At 38.5% G+C, this 23,330-nt stretch overlaps 1 protein-coding gene and 1 long non-coding RNA gene across 3 annotated transcripts in view; one reads left to right on the top strand and one right to left on the bottom strand.

The window, feature by feature from the left end:
* Positions 1–1,383: 1,383 nt before the first annotated feature.
* On the bottom strand, positions 1,384–15,390 carry scra (anillin, actin binding protein). Of its 2 annotated transcripts, none has more exons than XM_086980179.1 (11): positions 14,954–15,390; positions 10,089–10,378; positions 8,788–9,402; positions 8,358–8,581; positions 6,864–7,210; positions 6,037–6,480; positions 5,437–5,638; positions 4,769–5,091; positions 4,337–4,578; positions 3,462–3,690; positions 1,384–2,404 (listed from the first exon to the last, which is right to left on the bottom strand). In XM_086980179.1, exons 2-11 carry the CDS (start codon positions 10,361–10,363, stop codon positions 2,207–2,209), a joined length of 3,099 nt encoding a protein of 1,032 aa, XP_086836305.1. In that variant the 5' UTR covers positions 10,364–10,378; positions 14,954–15,390; the 3' UTR covers positions 1,384–2,206. The 2 variants fall into 2 exon arrangements, with proteins under 2 accessions (XP_086836305.1, XP_022649370.1); XM_022793635.2 differs by lacking the exon at positions 14,954–15,390 and adding an exon at positions 12,975–13,231.
* Positions 15,391–20,433: 5,043 nt separating this feature from the next.
* The window catches only part of LOC147757886 (uncharacterized), an 18,014-nt gene continuing 15,117 nt past the window's right edge, over positions 20,434–23,330 (top strand). Inside the window, exons 1-2 of the long non-coding RNA XR_015321038.1 lie at positions 20,434–21,733; positions 22,372–22,727. This is a non-coding gene — a long non-coding RNA (uncharacterized LOC147757886). The remainder of the gene's footprint in view (positions 21,734–22,371; positions 22,728–23,330) is intronic.

The raw sequence follows: 23,330 nt of genomic DNA, 5'->3' as shown, positions 1-23,330 counted from the left end.
TATATATATTAGTAGGACAAATTCATCTAGCGATTTGTACAAATCACACACACAGGCGGGATGCATTACTGCATACACAGTGGGTAATAACAACTGGTTTCTGCTGACAATGGGGTGATTGGATGATCGAAAGCAGTCGATCGCGGTTGGCAGATAACGACACAGTAAAATGCTGTTGGAAAATAATGAAGATGTAGTGATACAATGACGATCATGGCGCGCCAGTCATGGTGGTAATTGCAGCGAAGGCAAACGGAGCCGGTGGCGTTGGCAGCTAAAATGGTCGTAGCAACTCTCAGCGAGTGTCTCTTGCCTATATGTATTATCCTAAATGTTTATCTTAGTAAATTGTAGCATAGAAGAGGTCACGATTAATTATCGAGGGTATTAGCGTAGAATGAAAGTGAGCAGTAATCGAACTGACACCGACACCTTTGACAAAGACGCACAGTTTATGAAAGAAAAATTAGAGAAATGGATCAAAGAAGAAAGGGCACGAAGCGAGATAAAAAAAAATCGTGCAATGCCCGCTAATTTACATGAATATATGTATTAAGAAATCACGCAAAGTTAAGCGACGAAAAGACTATATTGTTTGGCAGAAATGAAACAAACGAATGTCTACAGTGTGAAGTTGCCTAGGATCGTATCGATTTAAGTGACAGCGAAGCGATCAATAAGTTGACAAGATGCAACTACGTGACTATGAGAAAAGGACAGGATCTGTGCCAAGCCGTAGCAGGAATAAATCGCTGTTGGGTAAGGCTAGAACTTTAACTAGCAGATGATACGGGATCTGCCAAGGCAAGGTCCACCTGCTCCGTTGGAGGTCGCGTTATTTATTGCGGCGAAGAAAATTTATCTGTAATAGAGCACCCGTGAATTTGGAAGCTAAGAGCGAGCACCTGTTGCTTAGCTAGTACGTGGCTATCAGCCAGCTAGAGGTGTCGCTATGTTACATTAGCAGGTTGCTATCAGAGCTTCAAATCGAAATCGATGTGGAAGATACGATGATACCCTTTACCGTTTACGGGCAGAGTTAAAGTAATTATCATTTGCTGGCCTCGTTTCCTTAACGAATGGTTGACGAAGTCATTGATTTCCAGTCAAGTTTCAGTATGTGCGTGTGTGAGTGTGTTGGTGTTGAAATTGCCGGTAGTGGGAGACTGCTGGACGACTTTGACTACGACCACCACGGCTGCTGCTTCCGTTAACGTTGGCTCAGTTGCACATCTATGACGAATGAAGTCGAAAAGAAATATGGACATCACGATGCTAAATAAACTTGTCGCTAATAAACGTTAAAAACAGCCTTTTACTTTACCTTTCGAAAATTTTTACGCAAAAAAACGTCTACGCTACCGATAAGCAAATAACTACTCCTTTTAGAGGTTTCTATAGACGCGAATAGCATATTTACTTGCAAGCATTATCGTATATTATTATATTCTTCTTTATACATAGAGTAGCGTATGATGCTTTTAAATATGTAGCGTATGATGTTTTTAAAAACAGTGACCCATTCCACCGCATTTTCAGAGGAAGTTCATTTTTGTAAGTCCTTATCTAAAACCCTCGCTGTTTCTTTTCCCTATCCTCTCGCAGAAATTTTGCAACAGTTAGGTTTTAAACACGTCCCATATTTAATTATGTTCCAGTTCCTGCTTTCTGGAATTCTTCACGTTCTGTGTTAATTTTAAGGAAAAATAATATTCAGCCTTGCTGAGTCATATAGAAAGCGCACGTTAGTAAGAGATAAAAATAAGCTTATTAGCGACTTATTTCCAACTTGATGCACGAAAATGTGTGTTCTGTAGAACATGCTGGTAAAAGAAGTCACCAAATGATCATATTCGATTTTCATTACAGGTGCTTTTATGTATTCCGTGTTGTCTCCTGTATTTATGTTTCTCTTGTTTCTATTAACCCTTGGGGCCATCCAGCTGGTTACGACCCTTATTCAACAAATACAGACTGATTTTAAATGGTAAACATTAAGAATAACCGACACATCACGGACGCATCTTCCTGCATTGGTCATCGACATAAAGCCGCACATGTAAAAGATTTTAGAAATGCATCCCTTTATAAGTATCATTGGCGATAACGAATATCGGCAAGCTAATCGATTGTAGCGATCTATATCGAGTATTTTCGACTAGTAGTACCTAATAATATGCATAGCTACCACACAATGAACCACATTCTAATATTTTCGACTTTTCACGCTGGCGATGCAGGCGTTGAGTTTCCCCGTCCAGGCGCTCGATTCCGCTTCGCTATATGTTAAAAACAGAAGCTCGAGTCCGTTGTTAAGTCGGATTGGGAAGTAAAAAAAATTGAAACTTTGTTGGACCCGCACAGTGTGAGCGACCTGCGCAAGATCAAAGGACCGCAACGGTTCCTGAAAAAGCAAATGGAGAGAAAAAAAATAGGCATCAATATGTTCATTACCGTCGTCACAACAACAGCAGTAGCAACAACAACAGATGACGACAGTACGTATGAAATAGAAACGTATTTTTCAGTCAAGTATGAACTTATTTCATTATCTTGATGTGAAGAAGATTATAGCTATCAATTATTAGTGCCGGAGCCACGCAGGAAGAGTCTGGAATTAGCATAGTGTCCAATTCTAGTAAAACAAAACCTTGAACAGTTAAGGAACAACTTCTTCACGAAAAGAATTTTGTTTGAGGCATCATAATTCATATACCCGTCTGACGTGCGCTGATCCAAAAAATACGAAAAGGGGGGGGGGAAGGGGCACCGATATAAGATCATACTAGTTTGAAAGTTTGCATTATCCCTAATGCGCGGTGTGTATCAAACTGTGAGTTGAACACCATGATCAATCAAAGATGCAGTAAGACGTTTACACTGATTTAGTGTGGCCGTTTAATATATATGCGCAGGATCTACAGTGCCTCAAACTTGTAAGTCATCAGCTAAGATTTACCGGGTAGCCCCTTCCATATCTCGGCGTGCAGCTTTATATTCAATATTTCAAAAAGCCTCCGAATCTTCAACATGGTGCTTCATTTGACAGGCTCGCATTGCGTGGACATGTCTGTGAGATCTTAAACCGTACTTCCAGAAGCATAAGGTGACCTGTAGATGCATGACCCTGCATGGGTCACGAGTGACGCGTATATTTAGCTGCAGTAATCATTATATGCAAGCCAATTGAGGCTTCGAAAAATCCGTGTCCATTAAAAAACGATCGAGTTCAGAAAGGGCTTTGGCTATAAGCGACCAGTTCCCTAATGACGACCATTTTGCATTTCGCTCTGTTGGGTGCCAGTTACTTCAATCTTTAATGGATACCTCAGAGTTACTCAAGAAGTTTTAGTAAAATGTTTACTTAATGCAATCTAGAAGGAGTAAGGTAAGAAAAATGTTGTAGTAATAATTAAAGCAAGGGTCCTATTACCGAGAACAGCCATCGTCGGGAAACTCACCTGTTCTTCCTCAGCCTCTCTCATATCATTCCACAGATTGAGCCGGCTCCCCTCGATGGCGGCGAAAAATGATTTAATGAAATCGGTAGTGCCGAACATACCGCTCGAATCCTTTAGCCTCAACATACCGCAATGGGTAACCTTTGGGGGCATGTTGAGCTGAATTTTCATCACGATTCGGCCGTCAAGTGGTGATTCACTGTAGTAATTGTCCAAGTAGTGCACCTCTCTGTTGAACGACAGTTCAGCCATAATTTGTGCGTAAGCTGTTTATTTCATACTAAATGAATCATCATAATTCGTACTGAATGATTGAAAAAACTGCCGTTCAATCATGGTAGATATTGCAAACCTAATATTTATCGCCAGCTAAAGGGCGGATGTCACACTTCTCGATAGTTAGTTTTTTATTGAGTTGTTTTTCTATTGATGGCCATAATGAGCTAGTCACATCGAAGCGACACAATCAAAGATCAGCGTCTGGTATTCGAGAAGATCAAACCGCAAAAAACTATATTTTAACATAATGAACTAAAAATTTAGGACTCAACAGAGTCCTAAATTTGTTGGATGTCGATACTCTACATTGCAATTTGCTAAAGGTATGGGCTGTCTAGATTGACATGCACTTTGCTGTGGTTACACCCATGTTTAAGATTGTTAGCATGAGCGAATAGAGAAGACCAGTTCATGAAGATACTGGCTCTCACGGCTTTCATAAGATGGCAGCACAAAAAGATGTCTCGTCAGTTGTTTTGCGCAGATTACTGAATTATGTTTAAAACGCATGTAAACTAAATAGAACGAAAGTACCATAGCCTGAATGAATACAGCCAGGAGCTAATTGCAGGTAATCCTAGAAAATGGTAACTTACTTGTTTACGAGGATAAGACTCTCGTCTAGAGTCACTCTGCCAATTAGTCCGAAAGAAGGCCGACGAATTTTCACGCTCTCATAGGAGGATCCCGCATTTCCAGGAGTGGAAGGCGTCTTTCTCTTATTCGGTGTAAAAGCGCTCAAGATACCTCCTTTGTGAGCGTTTTGCTCTTTTTCCTTCTCACGGCGGAGTTTTTTCATTGTCATTTCGTAATCAGGGTGTTCTCGATTTGGCGCCTCCTGCAGACAGATATATTTATAACTGAGATAACTTTTCTATAGAATTACAAAATATTTTTATCCTTAAAACTTCTGCATGCATATCAACCTACTGCAAGTTGATGGCTCGCCTAAAAAAAACAGCAGCAGTGGTGCTTTTGGCTTTCTCAAATCCAGTTCGCATCTAGCCTTTTCTTTCACCTATACTCACTACGGCGTAGACATCGATGAACACTCGAAATCCCTCTTGCAGGTTCTTCAGTACCATGTGATGCGTAAGGTTGACCGCACCCCCGTGAATCTTTTCATTTGTAGATACCACTTCCGTATGCAGAAGCGATGCTCCCGATCGTACGAGGACCATGAAATAGTGTGTGCTAGTCAACAGGTCATTCGATGAACGCAACAACTTGAGGAATTCCTTTTTGAATGGGAGCGTGATATCGCATATTGTCAAAGTTCCGCCGGGTTGTGGAATGCTATTTTGAACATTAAGCCTTTGAAGCTCGCTCTGAGCTGCCTGATGCCGCTGTGCTGAAAGCAAAACGGTAAGAGTTCATAATTGTTGTATCAATTAGAAAACGTTTGTTTAAACACGCATGTTGACCATAGCGATCGCACTGATTTATTTTGCTTGCTATTGTCTATCTATTGGGAACTGGCTTTTCATGAATCATGAGTTAGATCTCATTAAAGGAAGAACCGTTGAATCTTCGGGGTCTATAGATTAAACAACGACTTAACATGACTTTATTAAAGCAGGTATGAAAACACGTGATATTTTATTAAAGCTAATCAAACTTCATTTTGGATCCCTCTTGTAGATCTTTGGCTCTTTTGCCTACGGCACGTCCAATCTTAACATGGCAAAACACTTACTTGAAATTAATAAAAGACGCTCGGCCTCAACGTGCTGTTCACTACCACGGTCTCCATTGTCTTGGCAGACAGCCAGGGCGTGACTTGTCTGCTTCATGATTGACTCCTGCTTTACAATTTCTTCCTCGATCTGACGCTTGTACTCTCCAAGGCTGGAGTTGGACTCTCCCTCAATTGGAACGTCTTTGCCTTTCCGTATCTCCTAAAGGAGCATTGACACACACAATTGACATTATTACTATTTTTGTAAGCGAAATATGTCCACAAAGATATTTTTTTAGAGCACCGAAGCATATACTTAGAGAGCACAACGATACAGACTATACCGGCGATTGAGGTATTCATATTAGTATCAAAAAATAAGCACCATGAAGCGTTCGTTAATGAGTGATTCTGTGTACTTAATTTACGCCAAGGTTTTCATCTCAAATTATATGCGCTATTAAATAGGAAAAACAAGAAGTATTCCTAGCCATATATAATTTGAACTTAAAGATATAGGCACCGTGTAAGCTAATTTTATGTTTTGAGAACCACTTCACCTTCATTAGGTTCGTCAGAAAAACAGACGAATGTCATAGCTAAACTTGCTGGTTTTACCTGCATCATATTTGAGGGAATCTGATAGACAATCCTTTTAACGTTTTCTTCATGCTGTTCGGCAGCCTGTTTTTCATCCCTACGGTATTGACTCATTGTCTTTGTGACCGGAGTTGCCAAACTTTCTTCGGAAGAAGGCGGCACTTTGCCAAGAGGCGTACTATGCCCGTCCTCTGGGATGCCGGTTAGTCTCGAGATGGTATCGTCATCAATCAGATGTTCAGATTTTCGAGGCAGCCTTGGTGTCAATATAGAGTCGTCAATAAACGTTTCTCCACGCCTCCCCAGATCATCACGCTCTCCCTCCTCTTCAACGATATCAGACTGCTCCTGCCGAAGCTCAGTGCGTTCTGTCACTGAAAGATAGGTCTCATCTGGGGTTTTATGACCGTGTACTATCATGTCCTCTAGACGATTCTTAAGCTTATTAGACACTTGGCCGATCTAAACGTTGGGCGTTCACATATCAAAGAAACGAAACAGACATGGATGCGGAATTAGATTTTTGTTCGCTTGAAGATAGAAAATCTATTTGAATTTAACAAAAAAAAAATATTTTGCTCCAAGTCGAACTACTACAAATAAATAATTTTGGGCTTTGTGAATATGTGTATAAAAACAAACGTAACACGTTGATTTGAACATGCTTGACATACAGTACATTTCTGCTGTGGCCACAAAGATAAACAACAAATGTCTCTTCAATGACATATTAATCTATTTATTATCGAAAGATGCCAACATACATATTCTATAACATAGGTCATAAAAATCAATTTTGTAAACTTTCTACTAGTTCGTAAAATCTCTTTGACTTTAGCAAGTACCTTCTTTGGAACATCTTTCTCTAGAGGATTCTGGGCCTTAGGCGATAGTGGTAGCAACGGTTGCATAATTTTGACTTGATGATCATCTGCTATGGTGGTCCGCTCATCCTCAGTAGATTCACCTTCGTCAACGCTCTTCCCGCGATCTTCAAATTTGTCGAAGTCCTCCGTACCTTCGTGATCGTCATTACCCGCGTTATCATCGACGGAAGGAGCAGCAGCAGCAGCATCATCAGTTTTGCAAGGTTTCAACTGAAGTTGCTGGGAACTACCGGGCTGAGGCGTGACTAGCGGCTTTTCCGTCGGAGAAAGCTGAGTACTGCACACAGCGAGCTTTATAGCACGAGCTATCCAAGTACAGTACGTTCCAAGAGAAAAAGGAGAAACGGTAAAAATGATTCGAAATCGAACGCTTCTGTATATGCGTATATAAAATTAATTGGGCTTGAGTTTTTACCGTTCGTGTTTAAATGCGTTTTTATACTAAGGCAGGAAATGCCAAGCCTTCAATGCCCGCCATTATCTGTTCACTTCAATAAATTCTATTTTTGTACAGCAATTTTGTGTGTCGACACTTCCTGCGCAGATGGTTTATTGTATACAGCTTATCACGCGTAGCCAGCTTAGCGATAAATGTTTATTTAAGCGTCGTACTGGGAAAACATGTTGGAGACAATACAACCCAATCGATCAACACACACGAAAGCACCATACGACAGTGAGCGTATCATATGACACGAACAGTATTTGGATACGCCGAACGTTTCGATAAGCCGATGCTTGCGTCGCTATTTAAGAGATAAAACTTATTCGCTTCAAAGTGTTCCCACCCATAGAATATTGCTCTGCGCTGACATTCTCTAGCCATCATAATATTTTGTCTATTGCTTGCTATGTACCTATGGCTTTATATAAACGTGTGCTAGTTTTGATATAACAGAGAATAAACAAATTCGTGAGCACATAGCTGCACATTCAGACATTCAATAAGACGTTTTTATGAAAGATAAGATTTGCTACATCCTCACCCGGTAAATATGTAACTAGAATATCGATCTTAATCTAGGTGTTCGTTTGACATCAGAAATATGATGCTTACTAGGACACGACTTACTATGGTCGTTTTTACTTTTTTTTTGCACTATATGTTTGTTGAACATAAACATTGGTAGAAGTATTATGTTGTCTCGGACATCGTCGGATGTGATTAACCTAATATAAATATTCGGTACTCTAATCACTAAATATCAAACCAAAAATTATTTAAGTAAGGATGTGCTTGTTTTATTAATTCGATTATTAGAGTTAAATTTAAGTCTAAAACCTAACAACTTAACAACCAGTGTATTGTCTGCTCTGCACTAAACTGAGTGGTCCAAAATACTTTTTCAAATGTTGCGATCGTTTGATTAATATTTTGTGTCAATTAAATGCTTAAATCTGCTTATATCAATTACACCACTTGTCCGTTAAAAATAGCGAACGTATGAATACCTTGGTTGGAGCAGGTGTCTTTTTCAATTTCCTTGGCAATTCGCTGGTTAACTGGAACGTAGGCAGCATCAGCAGCCTTGCGGTCTTCTTCCATCGCTCTCTCGAAGAACTTAGCTCGAGAAGATACGCTCCCAAGAGGTTTTGTCTCAATCACACATCGTGGACCTGAGGAGTCCACATCAAATCGTGATACCTTTTCGGCAATTTTGCCGCGTGGCACCACCCTGAATAGATTGTCGTTCATGAAGGAAATGGGCATACGTTAAACCTATTTTCAGATCTACTCTTCAGGATTATTAAAAAAAAAACACATTAGCTTATCAGTAAATAATAAGAAACAACTTCAAAATAAAATTTAAACATGTAATTAAATAGCAAAAGTAATAACGGAAGCATAAGCAGATAAAACCGTACCATTATGTGAACCTACCTGGATTTGGGAATAACCTGGTGTCTCTCGCCTGCTGTACCTGAGACAGATTCTTTTTCTGCGACTTTCTTGAAGTTCTTCACTTTATCGGCCACTTTCGCTTCGCTCGGATCCGGCACAATCTTCGCACTTGCACAGTTTGGGCTTTTAATAAGTCCCGCAGCCTCTTCTCGGGCCTTGGCAACAGCCTTCGCCTTGGCAAACGTCATCGTGCTAACAGAATCATCAAGGCGATTCTCCGATCCTGGTTGCTTCTTCGACATATTAACGCTCTCTTCGGCGGTACGAATTGTGACAGTGGTTCGTTCGACCACTTCCCAGCGCTTTTGGGTTGATTGTGGTGGTGGTGAGGGCGCCCTATTCCTTGCTTTACTTTTACCGGTTGGCGGACTTGGAGCGCGCTTTTTCGTACGTGTATCGATAGAACATCCTGCCGCTGTTGTTGCTGTTGCTACCGTGTGATCACGCGAAAAACAGCCAGATTTTCCAGAAGCCGCTGATGATGCCGACGCAGAAGTAGGTGGTAAAGGTGCTTGTCTCTTTGGCGTAGTGGACGTGGACTGCGTTGGAGTTGACGATTTTTTTGCTGGCAATTCGTCCTCCATTTCGGCATACCTAGTCAGTTGAAAAAAGGATTACTTCACGGCAAGCAGGTCGCAGTAGTAGGTATCTATATATTTTGCGATAGACACAGCATGTAAGATGGACTTCGCCTTGCTTGTAGAGGGTCTGCTTAGGATTAGATACCTTACTGAAGACATTTTATCGGTCGGGTTGAATGCACAAATGAAAGAAACGACTGTTCTACCTGAGAAGTTTAAACGAGTAGCGTCACCTATGTCTTTCTGCGCCGGTGTGCACAAAGACCCATGATTATGGAAACTGGGTCTTTAGCCGAGTCTCTACCGCATATGAGTTATTAGTGCTTGTCCAGTGTCGATGGCAAGAAGTAAAAGAGTATGCATTTCAATAACGGATAATAAGGTGCAGCTCACAGATATGCCAGCAAATATATGTGTTATTTTTAGATTGCACGCAGAGTCTGGGTTGTCATAATGCCTCTCAAAAGATACTTGAACAGGAAAAATTCCGCTGCGAAATTTATATTCTACGAATAGAAACAACATGGTATAGGTAAATTATCTAAATAGTTAAATCTGTGTTCATACGAAATAATGCAGGCATGTAAAATATCAGCTAAACACTTTGAGGCGCTAGATTTTTTATCGCAAGCTGTTTTCTTTATGATTTCTTTTGGTAAAACGAATAGCCAAATGAAATACAGTTGTTGATCCATATACCTTTTCGATAGCTCTGAGAACCTGGTTTTGGACGATGATGCCGTGTTCGGATTATTTGTTTCCACAGCAGCCATATTCTTCCGGGGATTTTTCGGCGAAACAGCAAATTTCGCCATAAAACCTTGCACTTTATGTGGCGATGATGGGCCCTCACCAGACTTTGCTGGCGACATTGTGTTTTCCTTTTCCCCTCGTGAACGTTTTGTCGGGGATTCAAATGGCTCACCAGGCGCTGCGTGTTTTCCACGCAGTTCTCTCTGGCGCATTTGCATCATACGCCTAATTTCCGCCTGTCAACAAAAAATAGGGGGAAATCAGTCTACGTAATCCACGACTCCTAGCTTCTTGTCAACAATAGACTCCCCTCTAGACATTTTACAGTCAAGCATTAACCCTCAAATTTCTATCAGTACATGTGGGTTACTTCATGATTAATGTAGATTAACAGCATGTATGCTAAAATTAAAATGTGATACGTACATCAAACAAATCTGAGTTACCAAGTTATTTTTCATAATCGTAGTCAGACAAAGGCATTTGTGGGCACGAGTAGCATTAATAAAAATCAAGTGCGGTTAGGATTGCACAAGTTTTTTTTAACTAAATATTAGTTTTGAGTATAGATGGTAGGTACAAAATAGCAGTGTACACTCGTTCAAATGTGATTGTTTACCAATGTGTATAAGGAGACATGCATTTTTTAATTAGTTTACAAGCATTACTTTACAAATCCCTAATTTTTTTTAATGATTTATTGCAATCGAATGCCCATAAACTTTTTGACTAAGCTATACCTACTTATAGATATAAAGTATCGACATCGCTGTTATTAAATCAAACAAACGTACCCATTCTCTAGACCAAAATACTTGGACACAGGTCGTTTTCTTTAAAATGTTTAGAACTTAGAAATTACCGTAGTAACTATCAACTCAATGTGCTTACATAGCCGCACTTAATTAAAAAGTAAAATATCTTATATTTCATTCAAAGTCCGATTAAATTCGCCAGTTTATACGTATAAAGTCTAGGTTATCATTTCAAGCCGGTAACTGCCTGTGCACCCCTCTACCCAACGTACGACAGCTAGCTGACCCTCTTTTCCACATCATAAATTGACGGGTGTTAGTCATATAAATTCATTAGTTTCAATCATACTTGCCATTTTAAAAAAGTGAATTAAAAATGTACTTGTCATCTCCTAAAGCACCGACCCATCTTCGGTCTAATGAAAAAAAAATTCTAATGAATATTGTAATTGTCTAATCACTTAAATGATTAAAAGTATTTGCCATTGGCACATCGAAATAAAACGTTTGCTTGGTGCTGCCAAGCGATATGCTCCATCTTCTAAGGTGACTCTTGCCATTTGTCCATGCGGTTATGATAATGCAATAATTTTTGATCACCAAATAAATCTGCGTTCTGAGAAACGCTTAGAACTGCCGAGCGAGTTCGGTTTGACTGGTCAACGCTCGATTTCTCACACGTGCGCTTGACAGGAGTAGATATCATATTCCGGCAGGTCCGTATGACGCTCAAGACTCTAATTTAGATATAACATGTTCACTCAGAGGCAATGATCATTTAATGGACTTACTCCGCAAGACCCTGCTTCATAAATCTTCTCAAATAAATTAGCAATAACACTCAGGTATAATCACATCTTCTGAAAGCTAATTAGTCTCTATATTGTGAATTCACACAGGAGGACAAAATTTCGTAAATAAGATAATAATATAGCTAATAACACGATTTCATTGGCACCTGCTCCTGGTACTCGCATCCTTATAAAAAAAATATTTGAACAATCTTGCCTCGTTTGTTATAATCTAATACATAAATTGCTAGAAGTATGCGCTGTCGACGCTAACTACCATATTCCTTATGTAGTCCTTAAAGTATATTATTTTTTGAACGTTATTGATATCATGAAAAATTTTGCTAAATATATATATATATATATGTATATAACTCGAAAAAAAATCAAAATATTACTAAATTCCCATATTATAAGCCCACCTTATATTACGAGGCTCACATGGCGGCCAAGAGTAAAAGTTGAATAAATTTGTGAATTGATCGCAGTTGCGTGGAAACCATTCGGACCTATCGGCCTTGCTTACACCTCAGTGTTGGCGTAACAGTTAACGATTCCTTATTTCTCACTTCCTTATCATCACTTTATCAATCAAATTTTCTTTCATTTTGTCGGTTAAGTTCACATTTCAGCTAACTTTGGTCAAGGATAAATGAATATATACTAATATAGATATTAGAGGATCATATCGACTTCTAGGGTATGTAGAAAAGAAGTAAAGCCTGGAATTGTAAAGTCTTTACTTTTTTTCAAACGCAAGACATCAATTGCAACCTGCTTTAAGCTTTGATAGTTCGGGGATATCCTAACGCTTCTACTTATCTATCGGTACAATCTGTTACAAACTAAAATTAAGAAGTCATAACGACTCAAGTTTTGACGTTTCACAGATGGCAAGATTTTTAAAATTAAACTTTAAATAATAATAAACAGAGTATTTCTGAACTGCTAATTGAAAGTAAATAATTATATTACGTAATGACTTTTACGGTCGCTAATTTTAAATAACAGATTATAATACACATAATACACCTTATTCTTATAATTACTTAGGCATTGTCAAATGATCAGGTGCGACCATGCTTAGTTGCAGCAGATCTAATTCACAGTCGTTACGAACAAGTCGTTCAGCTGATAACGGTCGCTAGTAAATTTGTTTATTATAGTGTGCTATGAAGATAAGTTTTCTTCTAACAGTTGTTATTAGAAGCCTTGCACGTATTGTGTTCCCATTATAGAATCTCGGATGAAATTTCTTTTAGAAAAATTGAACAGGCGGAACTTACTGGATCGAACTCTGCGTGCTCCATGTTCGCTGATAAAATTCAATTTAAAGTCATGAAAAACACACAAAAACTCCCTAGCACAACCACTCTCACAGTAGTACGGTAAAAATGCACGCAAGAGAATAACACAAATGTGCGAATGGTATACTGAGCTCGCTTATGTGAGTGAAATATTTTTCGATCGATCAATCGCCATTCCACTTGTTTGGCACATATAACCGCTTAAATCAAATTCGAATAGCGCTTTCAGTTTTCAAATGGCGACGCATGCGCAGATAAACAAATATGGTGGCCTCTTTGCTCTCACTCTAAGACTGTCGTCTGCTAAGATCTCAGGACGCGCCAAAATATCTCGTTCGGGCCCAACGCCGAACCTCAGCTGGACGAACAACTTCTAATATCAACATAATGGAGCACTAAACTGTGCCAATGACATTTATGAACCGTTTTAAATATCGGCTAAGTAGATCGAATATGAACATTGCAAAAATAAAGGAGTTTTGTTTGTGATTTGGATTGATGCACACTGTAGCTGGAAACTTAAATGGCATTGGCTTCAGGGCATCGTGCTCGTTTTAGAATGAACAACGTTTTCTTTTTAATATCAATTTGCGTAGTGTTAATAGCTATAGGGAAATTCGGCAAGTATGAACGTCCTTTTTTCAGACGTATAGTGGACACGTTAACATTAGGAAGTTGGGTTGCATTATTGTCCTTACGTTGAAATTGAATTGTTAAAAGCTAGACCATACCGCAACAGTCTGAGAAGTATGCGTTTCCTGTATGTAACGTTAGCGATGCTTTATTTGTGATGTAGATTGAATGTACTCATTTACATATATTGTGTTTATGGCTCGAATTTCTTCTGTAAACCGCACACCAATTTTCATAATTTATGTAAAATATATTTGTGGCAGTACGAGGTTGAACCCAGTACCTGTTTTTTTATACTTAAAACAACTATCGCGTCGAAGATGAAGCCTAGATATGTACACAGGAAGGAGCATATTTCTGCAAACAAAAATTATGATGCTTCTCTTTAGTAGCTATATTTTAATATTTTTTCGGTGAAGTTAAGTGTTGATGCTTTGAAGGTCGTGCTTATTATAACGAAAAAGAAAATCGAATTATTGATTGCTTCCTCAAGCAGTGTTATAACAGCAGATATATTGAACGTATTTAATGACTTTTATGTGAGTTAGTTGACTAAACCAATGTGATGTTTCTTTCATACACATATATATTATGCTTAAGTGTCTTAGAACATATCCATATACTTGTTAGTATTCAACCTGCGTTAATGAAGAAAAATATGTAACTTTTGTTAAAAATTAATAATCCGTTCGTACAGATATGCCTAAAATGAATTAGTACTCCAAATAAGTTTCGAGAACGGGTTGATAGGTGTAAATTTGTTCACAAAGCAAGAGGTACCTAGTTTATAACCTCAAGATGCAGCGAGAATCTAATGACGTATACTGTGACGGTTTCAAAAAATATTTTATATAAAAATTTTAACAAAAAGATTTTGGCAGAGGCAGTTAAATTAAAGAATCGGTTTACCTGCTCTGAGGTTTACCTGCTGCGGTCGATAAGTTTTTAGTTCTCTATTTCATAGATGTTCTTCCGCATCGCTTTAAAAAGAATGCAGTTTACCTTGCATAATATCCTGCTTTGTCACTCTGTCTTTGAGACTCCATCGTACACATAATTTAGATCAAAATATTTTAAATGACTAAGAAACGAGTGACAAAATCACTCGCCAACTTAATACTTTACATCTTATATACCTATATGTACAGCATACATACTGTATGTTTATATATACTGTGAAGACATAAAATGAAGAACGACCTGACGAATGAATTTTTACTCAAACTTTCAAGAGGCTTTAGTTTAATTTGTATGTATGAAATATTAATCTATCATGTAGGTCATGATTAATATAACACATTTCTGTATCTAATTGGGACACTGACCTTCTTGATCCACGATGATATTTATCGACTGCGTACAGTTGCCCTCCCACCAGAAGTACTTGCCGGTGTGAACCGCTTGCAAGTTGGCGAATGAGGGTATCGACAGGCTCGGTCGTAGTATTTTCGTTGAACAAACACGCATATAATTACGGCTAATTATCAAAGCATGAGAGCGAAGGAGTAGCTCGCCCGTCGATTGCCTTGGTTTCAATCTGTAGGCTTGAAGTCGGTTAATGCCCAAGGGACGGAAAACTGGATAGACACGAAGTCACATTATATTAGTGGTTTCAGCACCCATAATTTTGTATTACATCATATTAGTATTTCATTGGCGTCATTGTTATACTCAGGTAGACATCTTCATGTTGAAATCACCTGTCTGGGACATTTAATCCGAACTTTGCCTATCTTACTACGGTGGCCTGAAATCGAATCTGGGCATCGACGCAATTTAACCTGTCAATAAGATACGAACAATGGTAAGCAAAATCAATATGGTGATCTCTTTCCTTGCTTGATCCCCCAGATAACTTGCGTTAAGCCCCCGTAGCCCGATAAATCCATAAAATAATGTTAAGCTACGTTTTTGTAAAACGTGTTGTACAACGGAGATAGCTACGAGTTAGCTATGGGAAAAGTTCTGGATGCTCTGATAACTTATCAAAAGAAATCTGTGAGGGGTGAGTATTTATGGAGTTCTCGACTTCACAACAAGTGAAGATACATACACATTGATATATTGTCAAGGGCCCAGCACACCGTGATTACTACCTGTCAGTTGTTTTCTTTATTTCTACTTACATAGACTTCGATTCGGGTTATCAGGTTCGTAAAACCCTATTGATCACACCCGTGAAAATGTCTTGCTCACATAGCGTTCAGCCGATGAATCAATACAGATTATACCTGCCTTTAAAAGATAAGGCGACCGGTTGTGAAAATACCCAGAAACGTTGTATATATGGTTGGGCGATTGTATTGTTAAATACGTGCGGGGCTATTTCCTGCCATACAATGGCCACAATGGAACAATCGTATGTTGACGATCTAACCCGAAAATTCATACTACACAGCCGTAAATCTGACTACATTTTCATAAGAATACGACATGAAACAAACGACAGCCAGTTTTCTATTATCTAGCGGTGTCCCAACAAAGCTGGATCTGTAGCTGATTCGCTTATACTAGCAATTTACTACCACTGACACCAGGAAAGTACAATTTGACCGGACAGTTTCTTGCAAGTTGGGCTTGAGTTAACGCTATAAGGCCATATCGTATGAAAGTCGTTATCATGAATCGATCAACACAAGCTAGGTCCAGTCGTCTGAATTTATGATAAACCTGGGTATTTTATCTCAGATGAAAAAATCGATAGATGTTTAATTTTACGCGGTATGTTTTTTGTACACTTCGTCTTAGCTGCTTAGTTCGAACGTTTACAAGATGTTTCGGTTTGCATTACTAATTATCACGGAAATGCTGGCAGCCTAATAATGAATCAGTGTTCAAAACACGCCCTCTAAGGGCATACTCTGAGCTCAGTTGTCATAAACTAACTACACTTGCTTTACCGTACTGGGCTTCTTTTCGAATGCAACTTCTTTAATATTTCGCTTTTAATCAACATCGCTATAATTTTAAGTAACTACATGTTCAGGGACGAAATAATAAGTTAAGAACAAGTGCCAATTAAAAGTGAAAGATAGAGAAGCGTCTGTGTTCAGTGTGTTCTTCTACAGTGGTTAGAGAGTGTTAGGTAAAGTCCCATCCTACCGTTGCAGATACCTAGAAGCCAAGCCCAAGTGATTTACGCGTTAGATTCTAAAATAATTCAGTGGTCAAACTCTTGCATCCGACATACATTGCTTTATTTAGTTGGACTTTACTTGGTTGGTTTTATCATAGCTAACCGGTTCGTCTTGCGCGCCTTATTAGCTGTATTGTTGACGAGGACAATCGAGCAGCTAATACGTGGTAACTTGAAACAGTCGCTGGCCTTATTCCAATGACAAGCATATGATACGCAAGCGTGTTAGCTTAACGCTTAGCACAAGAAAGCTTGTATCATAAGTTTTTCGTTAACCATACGTCTGTATGCTAATGGCTTCGTTCAGTTCCCCTTGACTAGGTACCATGCAAATGGCTTGCTAAGGAATATTTTTCGATCTATAGATAATGGTGAATTCAACTAGAGGCTAGCAAAAACGATAATTTTACGCACTTGATGTATATAGTTCAATAATTATGCCGTCAACAACAAGTTAATGAACTACAAAAAGTAACGAAGTTTTAAAATTAAATAAGAAAAATACTCAACTTGTTCATATGGCCAGCGTGGCAACGGGTAGTTTACATTTGATCAGCTTCACCTCTCTGAAACTTGGTATATTGCTTACGGGAGTTTTGCCGAAGACTTTGTTTGCGAGACGGAGACAAATTGTGCACATGTTGACCTTGCTGGAACAGAAACGTCCAGTTTTCGTTAGGTCTCGAGCACGTAAACGTATTTTGCGTCTGCCAGAAAAAGTGGCACGTGTTACTAGTGATAGCGTTGGCAGTGGATAGTACGGAAGCCGTGTCTACTGTTGTCTCTAGGTTTTCTCCTAATCTTTAGATTTTATGTAGTTCGAAAATCAATCATACCTGTTTCCAATCCTCGAGTAGAGCTCGATGCCCTAGTAAAAATTACAAATGAGCCTCGTGATCATTTTTGGAGGGCTGTGGAAAGCGTCTTCTGAGCAGGAAAAGGCACACCCTCAAGCTCAAGAGGTGCAGGGCTGCCAGGTAAGATTTCTGTTGGCTGATGATTGATATTTTGTTTATTTCTACATTTTTCGATGTGTTAATAGCCAAATAATGGCAACTGCGACGTAATCAACAGATATGCGGCAAACTCATATCCCAGTTAGTTCTATCCCATGAAGCAATCAGCCGTTTTGAATTTGGATAGGAGGACGATTTTTCTGTAAAGTGTAAATTCAATGAAAAACAAATAGTTGATTGTAAGCTAGTTGTTTATCGCAAAAAAATCAAAAAGAGATACTTAAATGACCTACATAAAATGAGTTAAGCATTTATTGAAGGGTGGCTTTCTGTCTACGAACTACTTATGTTAATTCGGCATTCATCAGCCCATTGAAATCCGTTCCTGTACTAAACAGGAACCTGACCTTGGAGTGTGTCTTGGACTCATGCACTTCTCCCCGGCACAGCAGAGGGTCGGCTCCATAGGCTTGGAGGACGTATTCCATAACTTTCACATTTCATTTCAGAGAGCTAAATGCAGCAAACGTAAAGTCTTATATTTTTTTTTTTGTAATGAAACGAGCACTCTTATTTCCTCAAGGAGAACAAAATTCGGCACACCTTTATCGATCCACAATGACCGGCGTAGAATTTTTTTAGTATTAAAGTGTCATTATACTAATACTAATATACTATACTAATCCTATAATACTATACTAATCACGGCCAAGATATAATTCTCAGTTTGAAACGTAGCGTTCACGTTCTTTGATAACTCGTTACAAGTTGAATGTAAGTTTTTATATCACATTAAGCCATGATCAGAACCAGGTTTTACTCCTTTGTCTGACTTATATTGTTGAGCAACTTCATGCTTCTTGCTACTGCGTATAATAATGAGAGGGAACGTTCCACTTATACCGTGTGTCTGCTAGTAAGAGTACTTGTCGGATGAGTGGAAGTGCTGCATACGCAGGGGATGTGAAAATATCTATAAATACGAAGATCATCTTGGCGGTCGACTAAGATTGGGGTCTTCAATTAGATCAAAATTAATTCGTCCCCGCCATGATACAGTGGTAACGTGATTGCCTATTAAACTTGAAAGCATGTGGACCTGTCTAGGTTCAAAACCTGGCGTAAACGTATTTCGTTATGTGCTGAAAAAGTCATCGTTGTGAAGCAATGATTAAGGGAAAATTATAGAAAAAAAAGCTCGAAACATTAATGATTGCTGTTATTACCAAAAGAAACAAATTAGAGTTAGGAGGTAAATAAATAAGTGAAACTTTTCTGTTTACACAGGTTAAAAACGGAGAAAAAGTACACTTACAATTGAAGCAGCGTGAGTTTTCACGTGATCAAGTTTGTTTCCTATGTAACTGAGAACCAATTTCTTTTTGAAAATGAAAACACGAGTATGCATCGCATGTTCTTTGCACTATAGACTTAAATAACTAGAAGCGTTTTTTTTCTCAATTTCCTTTATTCTGCACAGATATGTATTGTACAAGATGTCGCACACTGAGAATCACACTAGTGACACTTGACTTCCCCAGCCAGAGACCTAGTCCCATAAGCCGCCATATCTACTGAAAGGCCAATAGAAGGCAATGAAAACCTGGCCATTTTTTTTTCTCATACCAATTATGGCTGAGCCGGTGACATGATAATTCACTTTTGTAGAAGTTGCGTGTTTAAAGTTGGACACCCGCGCAAAACATTTTTTATCGATGATTGATTGCCGGCTATAGCTGCGATTTGTATGTGTTCTGAAGGATGCTGAGCATTTTTTTTAACTTGACCTGAGAAAGCGAATCCTATATTAACAGTAAAACAAACATAAAATTTGACTGCTGCTCAATAAGGTATTTAAATAACGTTTTGCATATGTGCGATTTGAGTAGAATATTAAATTCTATTCTATCTAATCTCTATCCCATAGCGATAGAGAGTGTGTCCTCTGATTTTTTTATAGTAGGACCATTAGGGTTTAGAGTTGATAAAGAGCTAACACGTACTAAGACGTATTGGTCATTGATTGATGTTAGCTTTTCTATCGAAAATTTATACCGGTTCGCTTCGGTCTATTAAGGAGTTTTTTCGAACAAATTCGATTTTAGCTAAATACTATCCTTAAACTTAGTCCCTTTTTTATGCTGTTGATGACGATCGTCTCGAATTTACTACGTTTTTATTAATTATTCGGTATAACGATATAACAACAATAACTAGTTCAAGTATCGGCTTATTTCAAAACTTACTCTATCAATGACGTTGGTATAATAAACAGGTTAAGCTGCCGAATTCATACCCGCTAGCTCTTAATAACTACTGAATATAATTCAAATAAATAAATTCTATTGCTAGAGCAGTTTATGTGTAATGCTATAGTTGCTACTGTGAAAACCTTAACGGTGAAATATTAGGGCATTGAATTGTCAAGCCAACCAATTACCGGTGTAATCACATGTGATTTATTGAAAAAAATTGATCTCTGACGTTATTTTTTGCGTCGTCTAAGTTCGTTGATACATCTTAATGCAGAAAGTTAAGACATACAGAGATACAATATATTTTTATATATGAAAAAAGAACATTTCTTCCTATAGAAAATATAATAGCTTTCTTCGCAAGTTTTATTTTTTGTTATTGAATTTGATAGTTGGGCCGTCTAGGTTACTTGCCAACTCTCATATGTCATACAATCCTCCATATCGAGAGGAGCATCGCTTTAGAAACTACTTCACGTAAAATTGAGAATTTCGGTTGCACGCTACGTTCGTGCTACACTCGAAAGATGTGTCCCTATGAGATTCAGCATAGGCAATAAGTCTTAAATTGCAGATTACAATCAGTTTATTGCGTACCGTTTCTATGTTTGTTAATATGTTTCTTTTTTTCAAGAAATTTCATCGACGGTTCTCCTTATATAGATACTAATGTAACTCTTAGCAGTTAGAAACTTTTCAAGAATATCGACAGATACATATCCCTGCGCTAAGAATGTGAGTTGATGAATCGTATATTTACAGCTGCGTATCAGCTGCTCCGTTCGTTACTTGACTCGCTAACAAGCCGCTGTTCCATTACATATCAGCCTTGCTCATATTGCCTGTATCTTACTTAGAAGCTCGAAAACCATCTAGAAGTTCCACATATCGCCCTATACCACGATAGCGCCCAAGTAACGAGCGGGTGGCACCGAAATTAAACGTACCTATTACGGCCCTAAAGACCTAGTCTAAAGTATCTTTTAGGAAAATAATACCTACCATATACTAGTGGTTTTTTTGCTTGAACTTCTAGCAATAGCGCCTCTATAAGGTTATGCGGGAACGTACTTCGAGCGAATGACACAGCCGTTATATATATACTCTATATATATCTATAAAACTAACATGATATCTTGATTGAAAGAGTTAATTAGAGAACATCAATTTGTGATTACAAGCGATCACTTCCTTACTCTGTGTGGATAACACGAATTAATGCCATTCAAAGAAGACAGGTTGAAATCATCTCGTTGCCACAATAAGTATCCGCCGAAGATCATTAGCATTCTCGGTATAACTTCAATCGAACCGGCTCCGTAGACGGTCGAAGCAAACGCTAAGTTACATGGGGCTCTTTAGAAGCATCCTAGAGGCAAAGCGAAGACAATCGGTTGATTCTCTAAGAAAGAAGACGCTTAATGGCAAGAAAACCGAGAATATTTTGAACCAGGTTAATGGAGTTTATATAAGACTTAGACTATATATAAGACTTAGACTATATACTTTATATAAGACTTGGAATAAGACTAGGACATAAGAATTAGAATGAAGACGCGTTTTGGCTATGAAGATTTTACGATGTTAATCTATACGAGTTCAGCTTTGCAGGCGTTTGAGTCTGAAGAAAAAACTGGTACTCGGTTGCTCTTTTACAAACTTGTTTCTTACTGACACTTTATGGACACGCCTGCATGGATACAATGAGCGTAATCTCGGGTTAGCGGCATCGAACACCACTGGATATATTTTTATGAGGTAAACGTAATCAGCGTGTTACACAGGTTTACGTAGGCTTGTTCTAGGTTTATTGTGATGCAGACTGCTTAAAAGTGTTGCAGCCTAAACGATTATGGCTAAGTGATACTATACAGGTAAAAAAACAGTAGATGCTGTTTATTTTCAGGGAAATTTCATTCTTCAGATTAATCGCAAAATTTCTAAGCAATTTATAAACGCAAGTTGCGATTTGGTAACTCTTTTATGGGAAACTTGATGTAATTTGGCATTAACCTAAAATCTAGTTATCAGGTGGGGGGTCCACCCAAGAATACTGATTCCTGCATTTTGTAGCGGTTTGTCTTGTTATAATTTGATTGTGTATGTGGCCTCACCAAAATATTCTCCAATAGAGTAAGTTTGAAACTAAACGGAGTGATTAACCTTTCGCAAAACTTTAATTCTCATTTACCAAGAATAACAAGGTCTAAATATATCTCCTATGATCACTCTGAGAAGTTACATGAAACTCGCGCCAGTCAAATTCTCTCATTCAAGAGTCAACGTTCGGTTCTGGGGCATACCAGACACACTAAAGTTAGTTTTCATATAAGGTAGTTGCGATCTATCTCCGTGATATGTACAGACCTGGTTTACTTCCACTGCTAACTTTCCAGCGACGTATTTCTGGTCGCACCGCTTGTCCGTGTTATGTCAAGATTCTTGTCTTCGAATTATTCTATAAAAAATCTTCTGCTACCCATGGAATACCGCGGGCGATGGCTTACAAAGGAAGAAGATTCAGAACACGCGCGACTACCAGAGTGGAGTCTAACAACAAGAAGCCGCGTCGTCGCCCGTTGATTCAAGCATTTTTACTGGCGTTCCAGGGCTAAGGCAGCGACAGTGGACAATATCTATCCGCAGCTGTTAAAGGCAAAATCTTCTATCCTCCGGCAAACAGTTTCATCGATGAAATGGATCGGTTGCTTGTGAAAATGGCCCCGCCACGAACAGCGCGAGCGTTTCTTATGTAAGTTCAATATTTTGAGTTCTTTGCTTAGCACAACGAGACGGCTATTGATCGCGAACTTTCGGCATATATCGACCCCTAAAGGCAGAGGGCAACATATAAGCATAATATTAAAGCCTTAACGAGACATATATATATAGAAAAAATGGCACGATAAGTTGGCGACAGGTAGTTTTGGCTATAAAAAAGTGACCAGTTTATATAATCATGGTCTGAATAACTAACAAAATAAAAAATGTATTCTAAATAGTCGCGTAGTGAGTCTATGCTAACCATATACCTGTGAGTTAAACAGATCGAATTTGAATCTCAAGGCAGTTATAACGTTTTCGAAAATGGAACTACTTATAGCCCAGTAAGTTGAATATTTAAATATGCGCAAGAGCAGATATCGACGGAGACCTTTTTCAGGTGTCAAGGTCACGTATATGTAAACGCAACGTTATAGTTATATATATATATATATATATATATAAAAAAGAAGGGCATATTTTAATTTGTTTTCCTAAGATAACCGAAACGTGTTTGTGCTATAATTTGAAAATCTTATTCTGGCACAAAAGCCAGGAGGGTCCTATGAGGCTAGGCAATACCAGAAATATA

The sequence above is a fragment of the Varroa destructor genome, unplaced genomic scaffold, assembly GCF_002443255.2.
Source record: "Varroa destructor unplaced genomic scaffold, Vdes_3.0 BEIS01000002.1, whole genome shotgun sequence".
NCBI classification, from domain to species: Eukaryota; Metazoa; Arthropoda; class Arachnida; order Mesostigmata; family Varroidae; genus Varroa; species Varroa destructor.
This window is presented reverse-complemented; position numbering and strand designations above follow the sequence as displayed.